The sequence below is a fragment of the Geotrypetes seraphini genome, chromosome 4, assembly GCF_902459505.1.
Source record: "Geotrypetes seraphini chromosome 4, aGeoSer1.1, whole genome shotgun sequence".
Lineage (NCBI taxonomy): Eukaryota > Metazoa > Chordata > Amphibia > Gymnophiona > Dermophiidae > Geotrypetes > Geotrypetes seraphini.
In genome coordinates, this window is record NC_047087.1 from 18538064 (window position 1) to 18565038 (window position 26975).

The 26975-nt window shown below is 41.9% G+C and overlaps 1 protein-coding gene across 3 annotated transcripts in view; it reads right to left on the reverse strand.

Moving 5' to 3' along the window:
• The window catches only part of ATP2C2 (ATPase secretory pathway Ca2+ transporting 2), a 265125-nt gene that overhangs the window by 168161 nt on the left and 69989 nt on the right, over positions 1-26975 (reverse strand). For all 3 annotated transcript variants that reach the window (XM_033943178.1, XM_033943177.1, XM_033943175.1), the window contains 3 exons: positions 24900-24989; positions 22224-22259; positions 21623-21684 (listed from right to left, as the gene is read on the reverse strand). In XM_033943178.1, the coding sequence (XP_033799069.1) occupies positions 21623-21684; positions 22224-22259; positions 24900-24989 (188 nt within the window). The remainder of the gene's footprint in view (positions 1-21622; positions 21685-22223; positions 22260-24899; positions 24990-26975) is intronic.

Sequence of the window (26975 nt, forward strand, 5' to 3'; positions counted from 1 at the left end):
AGGTCTATCTGAGGAGTGCCCCATTGATCGAAGATAGACTGCAGAGTTACGGGATCGAGTGTCCACTCGTGAGGTTGGAGAATTCTGCTGAGTTTGTCCGCTAAGGAATTCTGTTTCCCCTGAATGTATATAGCTTTCAGGAAGAGATGGTGATCTATGGCCCAATTCCAGATCTTCTGGGCTTCCTGGCATAAAAGGCGAGAGCCTGTCCCACCCTGTTTGTTGATGTAGTACATCGCAACCTGATTGTCTGTGCACAACAGAAGGACCTGAGGAAAGAGAAGGTGTTGGAAGGCCTTGAGGGCGTAAAACATCGCTCTGAGTTCCAGGAAATTGATTTGATGCTTCCTTTCCTGGGCTGACCAAAGACCTTGAGTCTGGAACTCGTTCAGGTGAGCTCCCCATGCGTACAGAGAGGCGTCGGTGGTGATGACTAGTTGATGAGGAGGCTGATGGAACAGAAGACCTCTGGATAGATTTGAGGATACCAACCACCATTGAAGAGACTGACGAAGAGATGATGTCACAGATATGTGTCGTGAGCAAGGATCCGACGCTTGGGACCACTGGGTAGCAAGGGTCCATTGAGGAGTGCGCAGGTGAAGACGGGCATGAGGTGTGACATGAACTGTGGATGCCATGTGCCCCAAGAGTACCATCATTTGTCTTGCTGAGATGGACGGCAGAGGAAGCACCTGGTGACATAGAGACTGAAGAGTCTGGAGACGATTGGATGGCAGGAAAGCTCTCATGAGGAGTGTATCCAGGATCGCTCCAATGAATTGAAGCCTCTGAGTGGGAATGATATGAGATTTGGGTAGATTGATCTCGAATCCCAGAAGTTGTAGAAACTGGATGGTTTGGTTGGTGGCCAGAAGGACCGCTTGGGCAGAAGTGTCTTTGATCAACCAATCGTCCAGGTAAGGAAATACATGCAGGTGGTGAGAGCGTAGAAAAGCCGCCACCACAATGAGACATTTGGTGAATACCCTTGGAGATGAGGCAAGACCGAAGGGCAGCACCTTGTACTGGTAATGACAATGATTGATCATGAATCGGAGATATGGTCTTGAGGTTACATTGATCGGTATGTGAGTGTAAGCCTCTTTGAGATCGAGGGAGCATAGCCAGTCGTATTGATTTAGAAGGGGATAAAGGATGGCTAAAGAAAGCATCTTGAATTTTTCTTTTACTAGATGAATGTTGAGATCGCGAAGATCCAGGATGGGTCTGAGATCTCCTGTCTTTTTGGGAACTAGAAAGTAACGGGAGTAGAATCCCTGCCCCTTTTGATCTAGAGGAACTTCCTCTATAGCGTTCAGAAGGAGGAGGGATTGGACCTCCTGAATAAGGAGGGCTGATTGAGGACTGTTCAAAGCAGACTCTTTTGGCAGGCTTTGAGGTGGGAGAGTCTGAAAGTTGAGAGAGTAGCCGTGGCGGATGATGTTGAGGACCCATTGGTCCGAAGTGATCACTTCCCACCGGCTGAGGAACAGAGAAAGTCGACCTCCTATTGGTTGAGGCAGGAGAGCAGGAATAGGGATACTGGCTATACTGCGGAGAATGAAGTCAAAAGGGCTGTGACTTCTGCTGAGGAGGTTGTTTTACAGCTTGTTGCTGTTGCTGTTGTCTGGGAGGCTGACGTTGCTGTTGCCTCTGACGCCTAGGTTGTTGAGCAGTGGTAGGCAATGGACGGGCTGTGAAACGGCGTTGATAGGCCGATTGCTGCCTGTATGGTCTTGGCGGAGGAGGCTTCTTTTTATTCTTAAGCAGGGTATCCCAGCGCGTCTCATGAGCAGAGAGCTTTTGTGTAGTTGAGTCCATGGAATCCCCAAAGAGCTCATCCCCTAGACATGGGGCATTGGCTAACCGATCTTGATGGTTAACATCAAGCTCGGATACCCGAAGCCAGGCCAAACGACGCATAGCTACTGACATTGCTGTCGCTCTGGATGTAAGTTCAAAAGTGTCATATATGGATCTCACCATAAACTTACGCAATTGGAGAAGAGACGACAAGCATGTGTGAAAAGCGGAATGCTTTCGTGAAGGAAGATATTTCTCGAAAGAAGCCATGGTGGTAAGGAGATGCTTTAAATAAAAAGAAAAATGAAAAGCATAATTACTAGCCCTATTAGCTAACATAGCATTTTGGTAGAGCCTCTTACCAAATTTATCCATGGCCCTTCCTTCTCTGCCAGGAGGGACAGATGCATATACACTGGCTCCTGAAGTCTTTTTAAGGGTGGATTCGACAAATAAGGATTCATGTGGTAGTTGAGGTTTGTCGAACCCAGGAATGGGAATTACCTTATATAGAGAATCCAGTTTACGTGGGGCCCCTGGGACAGTTAAAGGAGTCTCTAAATTCTTATAGAAAGTTTCCCTCAAGATGTCATGAAGGGGAAGTTTCAAAAATTCCTTTGGAGGCTGATCAAAATCAAGGGCATCCAAAAAAGCTTTAGACTTTTTGGATTCAGCCTCCAAAGGAATGGACAAGGACTCACACATCTCTTTCAAAAAACTAGAGAAAGAGGAAGTGGCCTGTCTGGAGGATGGGTCAGGGACAGCCGAATCCTCCTCCTCTGAGGAACATTCTCCTTCAGAAAGAAAGGGTTCCTCTGAGTCTCCCCACAGATCAGGGTCCCTTACATGGGAAGAATGGTCCCGAGACTCAGGTGTCGACGTTTGCATGTGTCGGGTTTTGCGCATCGACTTACCCGACCTCATCGATACCGTGTCCGGAGAAGTTATCGGACGCACCGGTGCCGAAGTCTGTACCGATTGATGGTGAGCTCTCGGCTCCGGTGCAAGGACTGGCATCGATACCGATGAGGTTAGGTGAAGCGGTACCGAAACAGTGGAAGCGGTTAATACGGGTTCCACAATCGGTACCGATATGGGTTGTTCAACAACCGGTACCGATGGCTCGGTGCGAACTGGCACCGGAAGGTTCGGTGTCATGATAGCAGGAAGGAGTCGTTCTAATTGCTCCTTAAGCTGCACCTGAAGGATGGCCGTAATGCGGTCATCGAGGGATGGCACCGGCACCGCTTTTTTCTTCTGCGGTACCTGCGGTGCCGCTCGACGCCCCGGAGATGAGGAGCCCGATGTCGAGGGACTCACCTCTATAGGGGCGGAGCGCTTCCGCTGGCGTCGAACCGGCGGCAGGATTGGGCTCACTGCACTCGAGGCCGGAAGACGTTCCAGCGGGGAAGGCTTCTTAGCCGGCTTACCTGACTGTTGGGATGCCGGTGTGGAATCACGCGGCGTCGAAGACGAGGGCGCCGACTGAATCGGTGCCGAAGCCGGAGTCGAAGGAACGGGGTCGGACATCTCGGCACCGAACAACAATCGCTGTTGAATTAAGCGATTTTTTAATGTTCGTTTTTTTAAAGTAGCACAGCGGGTGCAAGAAGAGGCCTGATGCTCAGGACCCAAACACTGTAAACACCAGTTGTGTGGGTCCGTGAGAGATATAGGCCTAGCACACCGCTGGCACTTTTTAAAACCCGGTTGAGGGGGCATGAAAGGAAAAACGGCTTCCGCCAAATCGAAGGCCGAGGCTTCGATGGTGGCAGAAGGCCCCGCCGGGGAAAACCGAAAATTGAAGAAAAAAATGAAAGAAAAAAGGCAAATTAAGCCAAACGTTTACGCGAGCGGGAAGGCAAGTTAGGAAAAAATTTCAACAGCCGTTGAAAACGCGTCTTCTTAGCTCCGCGGAAACTAAGAAACTGAGGGACCGCGCGCCTCTGTCGGGCGGGAAGGCACTCGCGCGTGCGCGGTGCGGCCGAGCTAGAACTTTCTAAAAAGTTCTTAGAGTGCAATCACTCTAAAATTGTCCGTACCGGGGCTCCGTCGGTGCCGTCACCCATCAGTCAAGAATAGCTGCCTGCTTGTCCTGGGATAATAGGGTTTACGAAAGATAATTTTATTTTATTATATATATTGATCTAAGATTTTAGTTTGAATATCTTTAAAAATATATGTGGGTTTAGTGAATATATATTATTACATAACATAGGAATTACAATAAGTTAATTGATGAATTTCTATTAATGTTCTAAGTGGCTTATTTTACTGAAAAATTATTGTTAATCTGTAAGGGGTCATTTATTGCCTGGTCTAATATGTGTGTCACCAAGTTTTCACTGTTAATAATGGTTTGGGTTGGGAGGGGGGAGGAAGATTAGGGAAGGGAGGGTTTGAGAAAGAAATATTTTACTCTTTAAATTTTAAACAATGGATAACGGTGTCTATTCATATTAAATTAAATAAATCTAAATATTTATGTTGGATTACATTTTTGGAAATAAATATTTATAATGGAGATTAAGATTTTCTCTTTAAATGTCAATGGCCTTAATCATCAAATTAAAAAGAAAAAAATGCTTGCCTTTTTAAAGCAGCAAAATGCTAACATATATTACATTCAGGAGACGCACCTATCATTGGTGGAGTCAAAAAAGCTCGAAGGGGGTTGGGTAAAACAAAGTTTCTTTGCCCCTGCAGCTGGTAAAAAAGCAGGAGTTGCTATATTAGTAAATAAAAAATGTACAGCTAATTTTAAATTAATTGGTTCTGATCATTTGGGAAGGTGGGTACATGTGGAAATGAGCATGGGAAATAATACCCTGCAATTGTTTAATGTGTATGCCCCAAATACGAGTCAAATTGAATTTTTTAATAATTTACAACAGTTATTACTCCCACTGGCTGCTTCTAATCTAGTGGTGGAAGAAGATTTCAATGCTGTTATGGATACTATAATGGACAAAAAACCAAGTAGGATCATGAAGTTGTTAGGATTAGATAATTTGGTGAATTCTTGTGATTTGAAAGATATATGGCAGATACTTCATTTTGATGATCGGGAATTTTCTTTTTGCTCACAAGTTCATAAATCCTTTTCTAAAATTGATTATATTTTTGTTTCAAATCAAATTGTACAACAAGTAACAAAAGCCGCCATTGATCCTATCATTTTATCTGATCATGGAGGTGTATGGATAGAATTTCAGTTTGATGAACAAGATTATAGCAGGTCTGTATGGAGATTTGATAACTAAATATAACAGGGGATTCAATTGAGTAAATCAAAATGTATACAAAAACTAATTAAATTTAGATTTTAGTAGCTGGACATCATTCACACCACATTTAACAAAGACCTTCAGGCTACACACTCTCAGTAAAGCAACATATGAAAAATAATATAAACATAAAACAACGGAGAAAAATGAACCTCAATTGTGAGAGGCCAGGACTACACAAGTGCCTGAGCCAACTCACATCATCACGGGTTCATAAAAAAACTCCGTGTACATTTAAATGATTCTCATTCATACGTTTTATCCATTTTGGAGAGGAGCCAGCTTTATGTGAATTATATTGGTAGAAGTGAAAATTTTGGACAATGCAATACTCCCCTGAAGTAGCCTTGTAGGAGAAACAGAAAGACTTTTCTGTTGGGACACGAACTGAGGAATCGTTAAAACCATCTTGTTTTTTCCAGATGAGTGAACGTTTTTTTCTCTTATTGTTGGCAGTATTTTCAGGCTTCTACAATTATTTACACCTGTGAAGTTGAGCTGTTACCATCGTTAAAATTTTTGGTTAGCTTGGTTCCGGTTCACACTGAAAAATAGATTAGTAACATTGTTGACTGGGCTCACACGAAAAAGTTTGAAAAAGAAAAAAAGTTTTTGATAAAACGTATGAATGAGAATCATTTAAATGTACACGGAGTTTTTTTATGAACCCGTGATGATGTGAGTTGGCTCAGGCACTTGTGTAGTCCTGGCCTCTCACAATTGAGGTTCATTTTTCTCCGTTGTTTTATGTTTATATTATTTTTCATATGTTGCTTTACTGAGAGTGTGTAGCCTGAAGGTCTTTGTTAAATGTGGTGTGAATGATGTCCAGCTACTAAAATCTAAATTGGAGATTTGATAATACATTGATTGTGGATTCAAATTTCCTTGAAGAATTTAAATCAAAAATGATTTAATTTTTTCAAATTAATATTTCAAAAGATATTACTATGGAAACTTTGTGGGATGCATTTAAGGCTACCATGAGAGGTAATATTATTTCATATTCGGCATATATTAGAAAACAAATTAAAAAACAATTTTCTAATTTGGAAAAAGAAATTAAACATTTGGAAGCTAAATTAGTTGACAAGTGGGAGCAAAGTACCTTACAGGCTTTATTAAAAGCAAAAGGTAAATATAATGAGATATCTTCAAAATTGGTAAGGAAAGATTTGTTTTCTCATCAAGCTTTGTATTATGGAAGCTCAAATAAGGGAAGATTATTGGCAAATTATCTTAAAGTGAAAAAAAGAAGAACAAAAATTATTGCTATTAAAGATGAGAAAGGTGATACAGACTAAAATTGGAAATATTTTAAATCAATTTTTAAAATTTTATAAAAACCTATATTCTTCTGAGCCTTATGAAGATAGAGGAAAAGATGGTTTAGAATTTTTAAATTTAATTGTGGGGCCGAAAATTCCTGAGCATATAAAAAAAATTTTAGAAGAGCCTATTAAGTTAAAAGAAATAGAAACAGCGTTGAAATCTCTTAAGAGTTGGATTCGCTCTAGGTGGTGATGGTTTTACAGTAGAATTCTACAAATCATTTCAAATTATCCTATTACCCCATTTATTACATTTATATCAGTCACAACTAACTAAGGGTTGCATCACAGGTACTATGGCAAAATCATTAACAATCGTTTTGCCAAAGCCAAATAAAGATTCAACTTTGGTTTCAAACTACAGGCCTATCTCACTAATTAATGTAGATGGAAAACTTTTAGCTAAAATATTGGCTTTACGTTTAGCTAAGGCTCTCCCTTTTATTATTGATATGCACCAAACTGGATTTGTTGCTAAAAGACATTCATCTAATAACACCAGGTTGGCTTTTCACATGTTAAATTTAACAAAAGCTATAAATGAACCTGCTTTCTCTGTGTCACTGGATGCAGAGAAAGCTTTTGATCGGGTGAAATGGACATTTATGTATCAAGCATTAGAATGGTTTGGTATAGGTTCAGGATTTATACAAATGATTCAAACATTGTATAGCTCCCCAACTGCAAGATTATATATTAATAATAATTTATCAGAATGTTTTAACTTGCGGAGGGGGGTTAGACAAGGCTGTCCATTATCTCCTTTGCTTTTTGATATTCTATTAGAACCCTTGTTATTAGCCATTCAACAAGCAAAGGGGATACAGGGTATTCTTCGTACAGACTGGGAATATAAAGTCTCTACCAATGCAGATGACATATTGCTTTATTTGAGAAATCCAGAGACTTCCATTCCATGCTTGCTTGAGTTAATAGAGAAATTTGGAAAATTTTCAGGATATAAGATAAATTGGAGTAAATCTGAAATTCTGCCTCTTAATGTGCATTGTACTAAAGGATTATTTGACTCATTTTCCTTTGTATGGAAGAAAGATGGTTTAAAGTATTTAGGTATTTGGATTAAAACTAAACTTGAAGACACAGTAAAAGAGAATGAACATTTTTTATTAAAGAAAGTTTCAGAAATGTGTGAGCAATGGAATCCTTTACATCTTTCTTGGTGGGGGAGAGTTCAAACTATTAAAATGATGATATTGCCTGTGGTTTGTTACCAAATGAGTATCATACCAGTTTTTTTTCAGGGGTCCTTTTACAAAAAATTAAATGGTATTCTTACAAAATTTATTTGGCTGGGTAAAAGGCCTAGAATTTCTTTAGTATATTTACAAAAATCAATTATGGAGGGTGGGGTAAATTTCCCAAATTTTTATAGGTATCATCAAGCCTATATTCTACGCCAGGGTATGTATTGGGTCCTCCCAGAGCTCATGGAAAATATCCCAGATTGGTTGTATTTGGAATGACGACTCATGTTTCCTTTACATTTATGTCATGTTCTCAGTATTAAGATACCTAGAAAATATAAAGATAATAGAATATTAATGGATACATGGAAAACATTGCGTTATGTTAGTAATTTAACACCTAATCCAATACATAAATCAACAAATCAATCTCTATGGGTAAACTCCAAGATTCAAATTGCCGGATTTAAAATCGTTTGGAAGCAATGGATTATTGAAGGTATATGAACTTTAAATGATGTTATTTCAAATGGTAAACTGCTTGATTTTTCACAGGTACAACATAAATTTGGTCTTAATAAATCACAAAGTTTTAAATGGTTGCAACTGAAGGAGGCTATTCAGGAGGGGTTCCCTGAATGGAAAAATCTTAATAATCAGTATAGTCTGGAATTCTTGTGCTTTCAGGCGGATTTCTTGGGTCACCAAGCCGCAGTGGTATAAATTGATATCTGGATATATGAATAAAAAACCAAGGACTGGTCTTAGAGACATTTGGAGCATTGAGATTAAGCATCAAATTTCTGCTTCTCAGTGGCCACGAATTTGGTCTTGGAGGATGAAGTGTGTCAGCATCTATGAGACAAACTTGGTTCTTTTTGTTACATAAAGCATTTTGGACCCCAGTTCGATTACAAAAGTTAGACAGCTCTAAGTCTAATAGGTGCTGGCATTGTAAACTTGAAGCAGGGACTCTAGATCACTTATTATTCTACTGTCCCTTTATTATGGCCTTCTGGAAATCAATTTGGTCCCAAATTAATTGTTTGTTAGAAAATCATGTAGCATTAATATATGATACAATTCTCTTTGGTATGTCGATGAGAACAAGGAGCCAGATTTCATCAAGTAATAATAAACTTTTATTGATAATGACAAGAGTCGCCATTCAACATATAACAAGTAATTGGAAAAATTATAGTAGATTAAATTATACCTTTTGGTGGAATTCATTATGTCACATTTATAAAATGGAAAGCATAATTGCTTTACAAAAAGGTAATTATAATAAATTTATAAAGATCTGGGGGCCATTGACAGCCTACTGTAATGAATAGATGCCGTTTTCTATTGGAAGTATATTTGCAAATGGGGGAAGAGGGGAGGGTGGGTTGTCTAAATTATACGGAAGGTTTTAACATATAAATAAGAGTATTTATATTTATAAATTTTTGATTAAATATGAATGGAGTGGGTGGGAAGGGAATAAACTTATGTATCTGAATATATTAAGAAAATTAAAGTGATGTATTTAATCTTAAATGTTTTATTAATTGTACACTTGATGTAAGTTTTTTAAAAATGAATAAAGAATTACAAAAAAAAAAAAATTATTATAATTCCCTTTCTGCAAAGCAATTATTCTTTCCATTTTGTAAATGTGGCACAACGAATTCCACCAGAATTTTTCCAATTACTGGTAATATGTTGCATTTTTACTTTCTCCGATGACAGACAGGGGAATGAAGCCACACAAATGGGTAATTGTTTAGCTTAGGGACCCACAATGTTGTGGAAAAAGCAACCCAGTATGGAAGCTAAGGAAGTTAGATGGAAGCAGTGGATTACTTAGGCAAAGAGATTGTGAAGAACTGTTTGTCCAAATGCACTATCTGTCTGAGACCCAGAGTTAAGAATGTAGTGGCTGGTGATGGTACGGATCAAGGATCAAGTTGCTGTTTTATAGATATCCTGGATGGGAATATGTTGAGGAATGGTGACAGAGACAGCTTTGGCTCTTAGACCGTAGATTGGGATTCATCCTAGGGAGGGAAGGTTGGCCTGGTCATAGCACTAATCAATACAATTCATACCCCAACTTGATAGGGTGTGTAATAAATCATCAGTTTCACAGGGTTAAAGGAGATTAACATTTGGGAGGTTTTGAAAAGGTCTTTGGGTCAAGTTAGTACAGGAAGACACATCAACAGTCTAGCATGTGCAGAGTAGCTTTCACTAGTTCAGAAAGCAGTTTTGGGAAGGCAACCAGAAGGGCCACTGACTTGATTATTATAGAAGTCCGATACCACTTGGAAGAAACTTTGGGTGGTTCTCCAAACACTTCCTATTAGGGCAAAACTGGGTAAATGAAGGATAATGCACAAGGGGATAAAGCTTGCCAACTCTGGGTGAATGAGATAGCAATAAGCAAGACAGTTTTCCAAGTAAGATATCTGAGATCCTTATTTGTAGTCCTTACTCCAACTTCTGGACTGGTTTGGGAGGACGGGCAAAAAAACAGAATGAATGAATACTTATTTTACATACTTACTTATTTCATAGCAGTCAGAATGGACTCTGAAGAAGTCCTGCCAGAACAATGTTGAGGTTCCACTGAGAATATGGTGGGCCGATGGGTGGTCTTGTATTTTATTTATTTAAAAAAAAAAATATATATATATATACCCTGCCTAATACTAAGTGGCTTACAGAAGGTCTCTGATAAAATGTGGCACCAAGAGAAGCAAGAACATTTATGTGGTGATGAAATGTTGTGATGTCTAAAAGATGTACTGGGACTGAAGTGATCTGGAGGCCTGACTTTGATAGCAACAAAAGTATGATAAAGCTGCTGAGAGAGGGGATTGCGTCAAGGAATTGTCTGGATGGGAACAAATGGAAGGAGTAGAAATGCAGTGAGAAAAACTGAAAGGAGTTATCGTTAAGGACAACAAACCTTTTTGTGAGGCGATTAAGTAAAAGTAAGAGGAAAAGAAGGCCACATTGGTTCTCAACAGCAGTAGCAGAGAAAGTAAGAAATAAGAGGTTAGCTTTCATAAACTATAAAAGATCACAGGAAGAGAAAGACAAGGCAAAAATATCTGGGAAAGTTAAGAGAGGCTGGTCAAGGAGTCAGGAAACAAAGATACAAATGGAAGAAAAAAAATAGCCAATATGGTAAAACATGGAGACAAGACATTTTTAAAATATATTAGTAGTGATAGGAAGAAATGCAAAAGTGGCACTGTGAGACTCAAAGGTGAAGGGGAGAAATATAAGTAGAAGCTGATAAAAAAAAAAGAGCTGAATTATTTAACAAATATTTCTGTTCTGTGTTCACGGCTGAAGCGCCGGAAGCAGGACTGCAGAAGACAAACGTAAATAGGAATGGAGGAGTGGTAGGCCCTGATTGATTTTCAGATGGTTGTGTTTGTGAGGAGCTAGCTAAATTAAAGGTAGACAAAGTGATGGGGCCGGATGATGTACATCAGAGGGTGCTGAAGGAACTTAGGGGAGCTCTGGTAGGTCCGCTGACTGACCTTTTCAATGCTTCTCTAGAGTCAGGAGTAGTACCAGAGGACTGGAGAAGGGTGGATGCGGTCCCTCTACACAAAAGTGGAAGTAAGGAAGAAGTATTGAATATAAATCGAAGACTAGATTAAATTAGGGAATTACAGGCCAGTAAGTCTGACTTCTGTGGTAAGCAAATTAATGGAAATGCTTTTAAAAGAGAATGCTGAAGTTTCTGGAATCCGGTGGATTACAGGATCAGAGGCAACATGGATACATTAATGGTAGGTCCTGTCAGACAAACCCGATCAATTTCTTTGACTGGGTGACCAGAGAATTGGATAGAGGGAGTGCACTAGATGTGGTATACAATATTTAGATTTTAGCAAATCCTTTGACAGTGTTCCAGACATCTAACAAATAAACCAAGTGCTCTTAGGATGGACCCCAAAGTGACAGACTGGGACAGGAACTGGTTGAATAGAAGATGACATAGTGGTCAATGGGGATCACTCTGAAGAAAGGGATGTTACCAGTAGAGAATGACAAGGGGAAAAATTTGTCTCTGTTTCTGTCTCATCCCCATCCCGCCCACATGAGCTCGGACCCCGTCCCATCCCCGCAAACCATCTGATCCCATCCACACAAACCATCTCCCTTCTGTGTTCCTATTTTCCCCATTTCTAATATAGACAAGGCCAAAACTCCTACCATCACAGAACTGAAAATAAAAAATACCAAATACCCGATACAACCCGAACTCAAAATCCTAGGAGTAACGATTGACAGTTGTTGCACAATGCAGTCCCAAATCAACAAGACAACCCAGAAAGCTTTTCTAACCATGAGAAATCTATGTAAAATCAGAAAATTTTTCAACCCAGCACAATTCAGACTAATTGTCCAATCCCTAGTCTTAGGTTTGCTGGACTACTGCAACTCCCTCTATCAACCTTGTCCAGCCTTTATGATAAAACAACTTCAGACCATAGAAAACACCGCCCTCAGACTGATATACTCCCTGAGAAAATATGATCACATCACAATTGCCTTTTTAGACTCTCACTGGCTCCCCATACAAGCACAAATTCAATTCAAATTCTACTGCCTATTATTCAAAGCGTTAAACGGCTCTTCCCCCTCCTACCTAAATAACCGCTTAAACCAGATCTTCACTTCAAGACACAGAAGAACCCCGAACCCTTTTGCCTTCCCCCCACTCAAAGGCACACAGCACAAGAAAATGTTTGACAACCTACTGGCAACACAAGCAGCAAAACTCAACCATATCATCTCCAACCTACTGACGACTTCAAAACATTACATTACATTACATTACATTAGTGATTTCTATTCCGCTTGTGCCTTGCGGTTCTAAGCGGATTACATTTGAAGATGGCTGGTCATTTCCAGGCGATGACAATACAATTATATGTATAACTTTACAAACTTTGCATATCTAACTTTACATAACTTTTCTTACATAACTTTACATAACTTTGCGTGGAGTTACTTTGTGTTACTTTACATTATCCTTACCGTGCTTGCATAATTTGCATTAAGTTTACATAATTTATCTTACAAAATTTATCTTACATAACTTTACACGACTTTACTTAGAGTTAATTTATGTTATTTTACCTTATTATTCCAGTACATTGCATAACTTACATTACATGATATTACAAAGCATAGCCTTATGTTATATTACAACGCATAACCTTATGTTACATTACATAATATTACAAAGCCTAATCTTATGTTACCAAAAAAATCGTCTGTTCCTAGGTTGTGATATCTGATTTTTCGGTATTTGGGGAAACTGTGTTTCTAGGTATGATTTGGCATTTCGCCCGATGCAACTAGATTGGATGTTGCCTATGGGGACGAAATTGCAGTTGGTTGTGAGTTGCATCTAAACCCCCCCCTTCACCTTACCTCCAGTTAATTCTCCCTAAAAAAATCCTCCCTAAAATTCTCCTAAAAAATCTTCCCCAAAACACCTACTAAGTAAACAGATCCCGGAAATGTTTTGTAACCTTACCTACTCTAACTGTAATCTATCTGTCTAGATCACACAGTCCCGCAATGTCAATTCACTACCCAATTCGTAAGTTCCCCTCGGAATCTACCCAGCTATCTCTCCGCTGTTACAATTTAAAAAAAAAAAAAAAAATTGTATCTTCACTGGAAAAATCCAGTCAAATCTTTTGTAATCCGCCTTGAACTGCAAGGTATAGGCGGAATAGAAATCTGTAATGTAATGTAATATCTCACCTCTGTATCTGTATACTTCCTCCTGTGTCCGGCATTGCCCCCCCCCCCCCCCCCCGTGTCCATATATCATCCCCATGTATCTCCCCTTTATTTCACTGTCCCTATGCCCCCATGCACATAATTTCCCCTCTGTTTCTGTTACCTTCCTGTGTCCAGATTTCTCCTCTCTTCCTCTTCCACATCAATGTGTCTCTCTCCTCTCCAACCCCACTAGCCTCTTTCCCTCTTTCTCCTCTTGCTTCCAGCATCTGGCTCACCTGCCTGTCCTCTCCTTTTTCTTTCTCTCTCCCTCTTCATCCCCTTGGCCCAGTATCTCTTTCCCTTTCATTCCCTTCCTCCCACTGTAAGGAAACACGGGTGGTCATAGATCACGCGGTCCAGCAGCCCCTGCCCGCCGATGGCCGCATCCCACCATCTCCCTCCCTCCCTTCACCTTATGTGGCAAATTTATTTTTTCTTCTCCCAGCAGCACGCTTTCAACAAGTTGCGCGTGTGCGTGAAGCTGCTTGAATGGAATCTTCTCCTCTGACGCAACTTCCTGTTTCCGGTTGCATCAGAGGAAAAGATTCAACTCAAGCAGCTGCACGTGCATGACTTGTTGAAAGCGTACCTCTGGGAGAAGCAACATTAAATTCGGCACATAAGGTGAGGAGAATGGAGGGAGGGAGGGAGATGGCGGGACACGGTGATCGGGTGGGAGGTACCTGCTGGACTGCGCGATCCATGACTGCGTGCGTTCCCTTACTTCACTGCGGAGACAAGACCATTCACCTCTCCATGGGGCGGTGAATGGCCTTGTCCCTGTCCCTGCAGCGACCACTATTTTTTCTCTCCCCGTTTCAACGGGTTACCCGCAGCTAGTCGTGGGTAAACAGCCACTGTGCCATTCTCTAGTTACCAGTGGTGTGCTTCAAGGTTCTGTTCTTGGACCTTTTCTTTTTAACATATTTTATAAATGATATTGGTGAAGGACTGTCAGATAAGATTTGCCTCTTTTGGATGATGGTGTGAATAACATGAAGAAAGACCTAGTGAAGCTTGAAGAATGGTCTGAAATTTGGTAGCTAAAATTTAATGGTAAGAAATGCAAGGTCATGCATTTGGGCTGCAAAAACCCGAAGGAATGGTACAGTTTAGGGGGTGGAGAACTTAGGTGCATGACAGAAGAATGGGAATTAGATGTGACTGTAAGTGATTATCTTAAGGTGGACAAACAGGTTGAAAAGGTGACAGTGAAAGCTAGAAGGATGCTAGGGTGCATAGGAAGAGGTATGGCCAGTAGGAAAAAGGAGGTATTGATATCCCTGTATAAGATTCCGGTGAGACCTCATTTAGAATATTGTATACAATTCTGGAGACCGCACCTTCAAAAGATATAAAAAGGATGGAGTTGGTCCAGAGGAAGGCTACTAAAATGGTGCATGGTCTTCATTATAAAGTGTATGGGGACAGACTTAAAGATCTCAATATTTATGCTTTGGAGGAAAGGCGGGAGAGGGGAGATATGATGGAGATGTTTAAATACCTACGTGGCATAAATGCGCATGAGTCGAGTCTCTTTCATACGAAAGGAAGCTCTGGAATGAGAGGGCATAGGATGAAATTAAGAGGTGATAGGATCAGGAACAATCTAAGGAAATACTTTGTTATGGATAGGGTGGTAGATGCATGAAACATTCTCCCAGAAGAGGCGGTGGAGGCAAAGACTGTGTCTGAATTCAAGAAGGCATGGGATAGGCATGTAGGATCTCTTAGAAAGAGGAAGAGATAATGGTTCCTGCAGTTGGGCAGACTGAATGGTCCATTTGGCCTTTATCTGCCATTATGTTTCTATGTTTTGCACCAAATGGCAAATCATTTCCACTTAGACCGGTAAGCATTTTGTGGATGGCTTCCTGAAAACTATGATGTACAAAACATCCCAAAGACATTGTTTGATTGAAACTCAGTAGTTACAATGTGGTTTACACAGGTCTTCCTGGTACACTAATTAGAAAACTCCAAACAGTTCTGAACACCGATTACTATTCAATGTATTGTAAACTGCTTTGATATCCATGGATGAAAGGCAGTATATATAAAATAAAAATTAACATACAAACATTGCCATGCCCTTTGTTTTGATTATGCCTTACCACTACTGCAATACTGGCTCCCAAATCTGCACAGATTCCAATACAAACTCCTGACAATAGCTCATAAAGTCCTTCAGTAGGGGACCTTCCCTGTTATGCGTGGAAGTCTCCCAGAAGAAGTGGTGGAAACAGAGACTGTGTCTGAATTCAAAAGGGCCTGGGATAGGCACGTGGGATCTCTCAGAGAGAAAAAGAGATAATGGTTACTGTGGATGGGCAGACTAGATGGGCCATTTGGCCTTTATCTGCCGTCATATTTCTGTTCCCTTCATTTATTGTTCCATATAGACTATCATGCACTTTGCGTTCCTCTACTAATTAGTTGTCTATCCCTTCAACTAGTTGTTCCAGACTTGAATCTATCCATCATTCTCCTTTTTCCTTTAATTACTCCTTCCTTTTGAAACTTCCTCCCATCTATACTTAAAACTGAAACATCATATCCTAAGACCAAGGCATCTTTAAAAACCCACCTTTTCTCCTTAGCATTTGGACAAGACACTCAAGCAGTTCAGTTGGCACCTACCAGTACAGCTCCCTCCCTTTCACTCTTTCCTCTATCTTCTTTCTTGTTATTTTTGTCTCTTCTTGCTCCACTATCGAAAACTGTAGCTCTTTTCTTAGATCCTACTTTTAAAAAATTTTTATAAACCACTTTGATTCTTGCTTTGAAAGGTGGTATACCAAAACCAAATAAACAAACATTATACAGTATCTATAGCTGATAAATTAAATTTCTTTAGTAATCACCACAGAGGTCTGTCCATTACTTAACAGTTTAATATTTTAGTAATAAATATGTTGATTAGTAATTGCTCACTGGAGGTTTAATTAGTTTGAATGCACAAGATACTAACTTACATTTGAAAATCCTGAAGTTTTACTGAACTGTATTTTAAGTATGTACATATTCTACAATCTCTAACCAGAGGCATACAACCCATACTCACTATGTGCATGCTTACAGACAATCACAATCAATATTTTGGTTGTGTGCCCTTGCCAGGTGACTGCAATTTATGGGCACAAAAAACCATTACATATCATACCTAATAAAGTTTGTACCTTTAGTCACAGCAGATGAATCCAGACAAGTGGGTTGTGTCCACCTGCCAGCAGGCAGAGATAGAAAGCACAAAGTTGAACTCTACCATATAAACAATGGTCATATTCCTCATGACAAAGCAATAGGATCAACTGAACAGGCCTATTGGCCCAGAACTCCCTCCTCACAGCTGTTGGGTGCATGTTGAGGCTGTCCTTAGGCCCAATTCCTATGGAGCAAAGGAAAACAGAACGCAACATGAAAAAACGTAAAGGGCGGGGTTCTGGATTCATCTGCTGTGCCTAAAGGAATGAACATTATCAGGTATGATACATATTGTTTCTTTCCTTGTCATCATCAGCAGATGAATCCAAACGAATGGGATGTAACAAAGCAATCCTACTTAGGGTGGAACATAGATCAGCAAATGAAAAGAGAAAAGACCAAGATTCATATTTCACGAGCCCTGAAAGGATGGGCCAACAGAAATGTGCTGTCTTCGAGAGCCAGTGAACGAATGACGGAAAGAACACCCCAGGTACGGGTATATGCCAACTCCAGACTAGCGTGGATCCAATAAACTGAGGGTGCTAAGTCCCTAGAGTTAGAAAGGAAGAGACGCCACCGAGTGTGGAAGAGTGTGACAAACTACCAGTCAATGTGGTCATTCTGAAGAAGCCATGCTGGTGAAGGTGAGCATCCCCCCCTCAAGAAAAAAGTGTGTCATGGAAATGCACCCAAATGCTAGGGAAGAAGACCCACACCACAGCCTGCACAGAACAGATGAACCAAAAAACCAGGAGGAACGCTCCACAGTGGTGGAGGTGCAATACACAACCGTTTGATCCTGCACCATGGCCGGCTGCTCAATCAGAGCTGTGTCTCATCCTAGAGGAGGTCCCAGTCTCTATGGAGTGATGTGCGTGAAAACGAAATGCAGCCAGGCAGCTTGCATAAGTGCAGCCTGCCTAGAAAGCAGAAGACACACCAGGCAGGCATGCTGAGTGACGGTCTGCATCTCAAGAAGTTGACACAATAAGAGAGCATCCAACGCAGCAATCCACTTCTAAAGATGGGACATGCCATGCAGGCATCCAGAGCAGCATATACATCTAAAGAGGGAGGCACACTAAGTATGCATCCAAGGTGGTGTTCCACCTCCGAAGATGGAAACATACTAGGCAGGTATCCAAAGTGGTGTTCCACACCCGAAGATGGAGACTTGTTAGGGAGACATCCAGAGATGGTCCACATCTAAAGATGGAGACGTGCAAGACAGGTATCCAAAGTGACGTTCCACATCCAAAAATGGAGATGCGCTAGACAGGCATCCAAAGCAGTGGTCTATATCCAAAGATGGACCTGTGCCAAGCAGGCAAGAGGGGCCGCAATGTACGTCGAAGGGCAACTGTACCAATTGGAACAAGAAGCCTTGCTCTGCATCCAAAGATGGAGCCATGCCAAATTGGCAAGTGGAGCTGCCCTAAACATCCAAAGATGGGGCTGCTCCAATCATGCAAGCAGAGCCATGCTCTACACCTGAAGATGAAGCTGTGCCAAAAGGCAAGTGGAGCCACCCTGGACACCAAAGATGGTGCTGCACTAAGCAGGCAAGTGGAGCTATGCTCCACATTCGAAAATGAAGCCATGTTAAACAGGCAAATGGAGCCACACAGGCCAATAGAACCATGCTCTACAGCCAAAGATGGAACTTGCACTCTACATTCAACGAAGGAGCGATGTTGGACAGTCAAATGGAACCATGCTTGACAACCAAAGACAAAGAGAGCTGCACTGTACATCTAAAGATGGAGCTGGGCAAGCAGGCAAGCTGAGCTGAACCCTACATCCAAAGATGAAGCTGCTCCCCAGGAGGCATGTGGAACTGGAATCTACAACCAGAGATGAAGCAGAGCCAAACAGCCAAAGCTGCACCATACCTCCAGAGATGGGGCAGTGACCAGACTGGGAACTGATGGCAACCTGGCAGATAAAGTTGCGCTCTAGCTCCAGAGATGTAGTCTTGGTATAGATGCTGAAGAAAAGTTATCGTCAGCTTTGTTGCTGACAGTATTTCTTGAAGTTAGGCTGCTTTTATTAACAAGTCTAGATATGGAAATACTTGCAGACTGTGAGTACACAGAGCTGCTGCTATGACCACCAGGCACTTAGTGAATACTCTTGGAGAAGATGTCAGGCCGAAAGGCAGAACTTTGTATTGAAAATATTCATGAGCCATAAGAAATCTTAGAAATTTTCTGTGCACTGGAAAGAATATGGGTATGTGGTCTTTGAGGTCTAGAGAATATAGGCATTCATTTCACTCTAGCAGAGGATACAGAGTCCCTAGAGATAGCATGCAAAACTATATTTGTTCAAATTGCAGAGGTTGAGGATTGGATGCAGACCTTCCATCATCTTTGGGATTAGAAAATACCTGGAGGAGAACCCCTGATTTTTCTGAGAAAGAGAAACTACCTCTATGGCACTTAGCTGAAGCAGAGCTTTGATTTCCTGAAGAAGAAGGGAAGTCTGTTGTGATGTGAAAGAAGACTCTCTTGGAGGGTAATTTGGAGCTTGTGTCTTGAAATGAAGTGAGGAACCCTCCAAGATGACTTTTAGGACTCAAGCGTCCATTATAATGAGAGCTCAGCGCTGATGATAGTACTATAGACAATCTCCGATAGGTAGGGAAGAGGCCGAGTGGATGGTAACATGACTATGCTCCCCAAAAGCACGTAAAAGAAATCAAAACAATTCTATTCAAAAAACACTTCCCTACTTACTAATCTCCCACTCGCACAGGCTTTCTCCCCCATGTTAACACATTAGCTAACTCCTAGAACCATACCTACCAATATAAATTCAGAAGCCTAAATAAACTCCCTCCATCAGTATCCAATAAACCTCTCTCTTTAATTTTTTTTTTTCTACTCGAATATATTATCCTCCACTGTATTCTGCAATTTATGCGAATCTGAGCTATATAACTCTCCCAAAAAAATTCCAAATACCTTCTTCCTGTAACTCTCTACTGTAACATGTAACCTACACGAATCTTTGTTAAGTAATTTCTCTGGGAAATGTCCAGATCTCTTCTAATTTTGTAATCCGCTTAGAACCGCAAGGCACAGGCGGAATAGAAATCACTAATGTAATGTAATGTAAAAAACACTGTTCTGGCTTCTGAGGAGCAGACAACTGAGATTTTTGAGGATACTGCTGTTTTTGCCTCTTCTGAGGTGGTGGTTTAGATGAAGAGGACGTTGGAGGATATCACCTCTTATAAGGATAAGCGACAAGTCTTATGGTTGACTTAGATGGCTGAGATGCATAAACTCTGGTACTGGATGATTTTTTGAGGGTGGACTTTACCAGCAGCAATTGGTGTTGTAGCTGTGGTTTATCAAATCCCAGGCAGGAAATAATCCTATATAGTGTCAATCTACTCCTGTGACTGAAAAAGGATTTTCCCAATTTCGAAAAAGGGCTTCCTTGAGAAAATTATGTAAGGGCAATTTCAGAAGCTCCTTAGGTGGTTCATCATAATCTAAGGCATCTAAAAGTTCCACCCTAGGCTCAGTGTCAGCTTCCAGCTTTACAGGTAGCTCTCTACCCAGCTGTCTAATGTATTTAGTAAAGGACAGCCCTTGTAGATGAGATCTTCGTCTTGGTGAAGGAGATGACGGATCCGATGGTATGCCATAAGATTCAGGTGCAGATAGAGTGGCTTCACACTCAGAATCAGCATGACAGGAAAGATCAGAGTCCTCTGCTGGTACCTCGGGTGACTCTATGAGAAGTAGAGTGATGAGAACGAGACTATGTTCCCCAATGTCTCCGATACCGATCCGATGAAGAAGAGGATCGATGCAAAGGTCTCTTAGCACTAGAAACATGGGACCTACGTGATCGGTGTCTAGAACCAGAACACCTAGTCAATGAAGACCATCAAAGAATGACGTTGGGTGACCTCGGTGAGGATGCATGCCCTGAAGGAGACACCACCTACAGAGATGGAGAGCGATGATGTCTCTTCTTAGCCTGCATTGAGGGACTCGATGCTGATGAGGTCTGTGATATTGGCTGGGACGAGGATGGCTTCCCCAATGCCGGAATGACATCCAATGTCGATATTGATGCTGCTACTGCCTGTACTGCTGGCTTGGAATGTCCATCACCAAACCGAAGAGCTTTTCCTGCTGGATGCAACGAGCTTTTAATAAATGCTTCTACAGGGTAGAACAGCACATGAAGGAGTCAACATGATGTTCAGGGCCTAAGCACTGCAAACACCAGCACTTTTTAAAACCCATTAACAGTTTCGAAATGGACGGGAATATAGCATCGGCAAGATTAAACTCAATGTTTTTAGCTTAATCGAGAGGAAAGAAACCGAAAGGCTTAAAAGGCCACTAAAGTTATCACACAACAAACAAAAAACCCTGAAGAGGCTGGAGCCCATCGTGAGAGAAAAAATAATAATCTTTTTTTTATAAAATAAACAAAACAAATAATACTCAAATGAACAAGGTTAATGGCTAAAAGCCAAGAAGAAAAATGGGTTGAAGGCACGCATACCAGATGAAGTCTAGAATACAACTTCTTCGCTCTGTGGAGAAAGAAGAACTGAAGTACCGCAAGCCTACATCGGGAGGGAAGGCACTCACGCATATGCGGTACAGACAGTCGCAAGGTTTCTTAAAATTTAAAGTGACAGTTCACTTTCATATTGTCCGTACTGGGCTCCGTGGATGATGTCACCCACATGTGAAAATATGCTGCCTGCTTGTCCTAGCATAACATCGTAGATATGGTAGTACTCAACTTTGTGCTATTTCCGCATGACCCATCTGTCTGGATTCATCTGCTGTTGATGACAATGGGCATACACTTGCAGTGAAGCAGCCTTCATGATGATCCAGGCAGTTTCATAGATTTCTGGTTTTGCCTACTTGTTCCATACCCTGAAACTGCTGGATTTAGAACCACCCAGAAGCCTGACAATGAATTTCCTGTGGCCTACCAGTTACATTCAGGAGGGACAAGCTTGTTGAGCTCTTCTAAAGATTTTTCAGAGCGATATTCCTGTATGGAAGAAAAAAGAAATCTCTTTTAAAAACTGTCTACGAAGCTCCTCCCTGCCCATCACGACACAAAATAGTACAGGTAACAAGATCCTTTATCCAAAATCCTTGGGACCAGGCATATTTTGGTTTCCGGAACTTTTTGGATTTTTTTAAGTCAGAAAGAGACTAACCATAAGACCATAAAATTGCCACCAAACTTTTCAGTCAGCCATTGTACAGATACACCACGATTAAGCTTCTTCAATACCTCAACTTTCTGCTCTATTGACAGAGATAAACGCTTCCTTTTCTGCTTCTCACTGCCCCCTGAGTGGAATCTACAGTTCTCTTTTCCATTTTTCCAGCCCTCTGATATGAACTGTTCAGACAAGAGAACATACACGCCTGCGTTGGTTTCAGCGTGTGTCATGTCAGGAAAATTGACTACTTCTGGCCACATCAAATTTTGTTTTTTGTAGTTTTATGGTTTTTAGAATTTCTGATAAAGGATCTGTATTAAAGTGCATGACAGATTTATAGTCTAAATGGGTAACATACCTGAACAAAGGCAACTGTAACCACAATCACTATGGCCTGATAGGAAGACAGAAAAAAACCTATGTTAATTAACATTCCCGGTGTACAGACTGTTAAGGCAAAAGCATGATCAAAGAGTACAAACTGCATCATCATATTTACAGTGTCACTAATGAGAAAACAAATGCAAAAAGATTCAAGGTGTAAGGAAATAGTAGGTACAGCATTCACTTCTGCAGAACAGATTTAACTCAATACAGTGAATGCATCCATTTCCCTGAGTTTGTTTCTTTTAGCCCTTTCTCTGAAGACAAACCAAAAAGAACGGATTCTTAAATCAAAGATAGGTATTTTATGCATGGAGATTTATTTATTTATTTAATAGATCATTCTCCCAGTCACACCAGGGAGTTAACCCTTTCGTCTACACAATGGGGGATGAGATAAGGCATAAAATCCCACCACCCCTATATACACTTTTTTTCAGTTTTTAAACAATATTTTTCATCCATAAGAATTGCCGCTGCTGGGTCAGACGGCTGGGTCCATCCTGCCCAGCAATCCGCTCACGTGGCGGCCCTCAGGTCAAAGACCGGTGCTCTAAATGAGTCCAGCCTCACCTGTGTACGTTCCAGTTTAGCAGGAACTTGTCCAACTTTGTCTTGAATCCCTGGAGGGGGTTTTCCCCTATAACAGCCTCCGGAAGAGCGTTCCAGTTTTCCACCACTCTCTGGATGAAGAAGAACTTCTTTATGTTTGTATGGAATCTATCCCCTTTTAACTTTAGAGAGTGCCCTCTCGTTCTCTCTACCTTGGAGAGGGTGAACAATCTGTCTTTATCTGCTAAGTCTATTCCCTTCAATATTTTGAACGTTTCGATCATGTCTCCTCTCAGTCTCCTCTTTTCAAGGGAGAAGAGGCCCAGTTTCTCCAATATCTCACTGTACGATAACTCCTCCAGCCCCTTAACCATTTTAGTCACTCTTCTCTGGACCCTTTCGAGTAGTACATAGAAACAAAGAAATAGACGGCAGATAAGGGCCACGGCCCATCTAGTCTGCCCACCCCAATGCCCCTCCCCTACCTTTCTCTGTGAATAGATCCCACGTGTCTATCCCATTTGGCCTTAAAATCAGGCACGCTGCTGGCCTCAATAACCTGAAGTGGAAGACTATTCCAGTGATCAACCACCCTTTCAGTGAAAAAGAATTTCCTGGTGTCCCCGTGCAGTTTTCCGCCCCTGATTTTCCACGGATGCCCCCTTGTTGCCGCGGGACCCTTGAAAAAGAAGATATCTTCTTCCACCTCGATGTGGCCCATGAGATACTTGAATATCTCGATCATGTCACCCCTCTCTCTGCGTTCCTCGAGTGAGTACAGCTGCAACTTATCCAGCAGTTCCTGTTACGGGAGATCCTTGCGTCCCGAGACCATCCGGGTGGCCATTCTCTGGACCGACTCCAGTCTCAGCACATCCTTATGGTAATGCGGCCTCCAGAAATGCACACAGTATTCCAGGTGGGGCCTCACCATGGATCTATACAACGGCATAATGACTTCAGGCTTACGGCTGACGAAACTCCTGCATATGCAACCTATGATTTGCCTTGCCTTGGATGAAGCTTGCTCCACTTGATTAGCAATCTTCATGTTCTCACTGACGATCACCCCTAAGTCTCGTTCTGCTTCAGTTCTTGTTAGGATCTTGCCATTAAGGGTGTAAGTCTTGCATGGATTTTGGCTGCCCAGGTGCATGACTTTGCATTTTTTGGGATTGAAGCTGAGTTGCCAGGACCTAGACCAGCGCTCCAGTAGGAGTAGGTCATGCATCATGTTGTCGGACATTGAATTTATGTCTGTTGTGCTTTTGCCCACTACATTGCTTAGTTTGGCGTCATCGGCGAATAATGTTATTTTACCTCGCAGCCCTTCTGCCAAGTCTCTTATAAAGATGTTGAATAGGATCAGGCCCAGGACCGAGCCCTGCGGTACTCCACTGATTACCTCCGTCATTTCGGAGGGGGTGCCGTTCACCACTACCCTCTGAAGCCTACCTCCAAGCCAGTTCCCAATCTTCGTCAATGTGTCGCCCAATCCTATAGAACTCATCTTGCTCAGCAACCTGCGGTGTGGTACGCTATCGAATGCTTTACTGAAGTCCAGGTATACGATGTCCAGGGACTCCCCAACATCCAGCTTCCTCGTCACCCAGTCAAAGAAGCTGATCAGGTTGGATTGGCAGGATCTCCCCTTAGTAAATCCATGTTGACGGGGATCCCGTAGATTCTCCTCGTTCAAGTACGGCAACCAATGCTGGATGCAGTACTCCAGGTAAGGGCGCACCATGGCTCGGTACAGCAGCATGATAACCTTCTCCGATCTGTTCGTGATCCCCTTCTTTATCATTCCTAGCATTCTGCCAATGCTATGGTTGAGATGTTTAGCATTTGCATTTCCAGTGGGGTGAGGCAACAAAGACTTAACTATCCTCTCCTCTCCTCAGATCCTACTAGGACAAGAAGGAACTGCCCACAACTCATGGCTCAGACCTTATGTTTGATCTTAGCCAGAACAGTACTGCAGTTGAAGGAGACTGTAGGCTTCAACCATATCGATATGCACACCATACCTCCAACTGAGGTTCCACTAGTATAATCAGGCCATATTTTATACAGGGGGTTGCCAAGTTACACTTACCACTGTAATGCTTATGGCGTTTTCATATTCTTTAGTAATAACACTGACAAGGGCAGAACCGAGCAGCAGCAGGATAAGAGGATTTGTAAACTGAAGAAAAATAAAGAGAAAAAAAAATGATTTTCAGTTCAAAAACAAACAAGAACATAGTGTAACCCCATATATCATGCCAACATTTAAAATTAATGGCAATCTAAAATCAACTATTTTCATTCATGTTCTCTATGACTATAATTGGTGAATTAAACAAAGTGAGGACAAACTACTTAATGGTTTACTGTTTGGAAACTACTAGCACAGAGTTGCGTTAAGGGAGCTTTGCGGTAATTTAGCAGTTAATGCATCTCAGGTACTATTTATATCTGTGGCATAACATGGGAGGAGAGTGGAAAGCCTTTGGTAGATAAAAAGAAATCATGTCTTTACCTTGATTATATTTATTTATTTTTTTAATTTTTTAACATAGTAACATAGTAGATGACGGCAGATAAAGACCCGAATGGTCCATCTAGGCTGCCCAACTTGATTCAATCTAAAAAATTGTTGGGGGGTTTTCTTTTCTTCTCCCTAGCTATTTCTGAGCAAGGATCTAAAGCTCTGCCTGGTATTGTTCACAGGTTCCAACTACTGAAGTCTCCGTCAAAACTCACTCCAGTTCATCTACACTCTCCCAGCCACTGAAGCCCTCCCCAGCCCATCCTCCACCAAACGGCATATACAGACACAGACAGTGCAAGTCTGCCCAGTACTGGCCTTAGTTCTTCAATATTTCTATTCCGCTTAAGGCCTAAGCAGATTACAATAAAAAAACAAACCACTACATACAGTCTCATAACAAGAACAGCACCACTTCCTCTTCCTTACAAATATCTTTTCCAGTAGATAGGTGTGGCACTCTAGACAAGTAAATTATCTCCCCATGGCCTCGAACCATATGCAGAAGGAATCCACTCCAGATTTTTTTCTGTGTCCCTCCTACTTCACTGGGAGCTCTACTGCCTCCTGCAGTTAATACCCAAGCAAACAAGAGCTCCATTGGAAATAATGTAAAGGACAAAAATAGGACATTTCTCAAAAAAAAACCCCAACAAAAAACCAACTGTTCTGCTCAAGTATAACAACACTCTATGAACAAGTAACAACCAACAGAAGTAACAAAGGAGCTCAGGTAGCACCCTTTAAGATGTTAGAACATATTATATAGTATTCTTCAGGGCCCAAAGGGCTGACTGGCATCCAAGATACAACTTGGAGAAACAAACAGAATGAGAGTAGGCAGTAGTGCTGCCCAATTCACAATTCGAATTGATTCACTTTGGGTGAATCGTTTCAAATAAATTTTTAAAAAAATTTGGCCTCCCGATTCGGTAACTTACCCCCCCCCCCCCCCAAAGCAGGAGCAGCAGTGCTGCCTCTTGCTGGCCGGTCGCTGCCACTCCTGCTTTAGAGGCGAGAGGGGAGGATCAGTCAGGAAGTGCTGCAGTGTCCGGCTTCCTCCCCTTGCCTACCCGTGCATCAATTTACCATAATTCCAGCATCAGAGCAGCCTGCAGAGAATATCACCAGTGCTAGCAATCTTTGCAGGCTGCCCATTGGCCTCCGGAGCTGTGTTTCCTCTGCCGCGATCCTGTCTCTGACGTCAGAGAAGGGGGTGGGTACCGTGGCAGAGGGAAGACAGCTCCGGAGGCCGATGGCAGCCTGCAAAGATCGCTAGCACTGGCGATCCTCTCTGCAGGCTTCTCCGCTGCTAGAATTAGATAAATGGAAAAGTGGGAGGCCGGGTGGGAACACGTAGGCCTTTGGGGGGGTGCAGGCCTTCGGGGGGGGGGGCCCTGGTGTAGAAGTACACAGAGGGAGGGAGGGAAGGAGGGGGTTCAAAGAGACTTGCATATGCCAGACTGTGGGGAAGAAATAATGGAGTCTAAAAACAGAGGAAGAGGGAGAGAGATGGTGGACAATGGGATTTAGGGAGGGAAGGAACAGAAAGGGCGAGAAGTTGGACACAAGGGACGGTGTGGAGGGGGGATAGAGATACTGGATAGGAGGGAAGTTAGGAAGAGAAAGGGAGAGATGGTG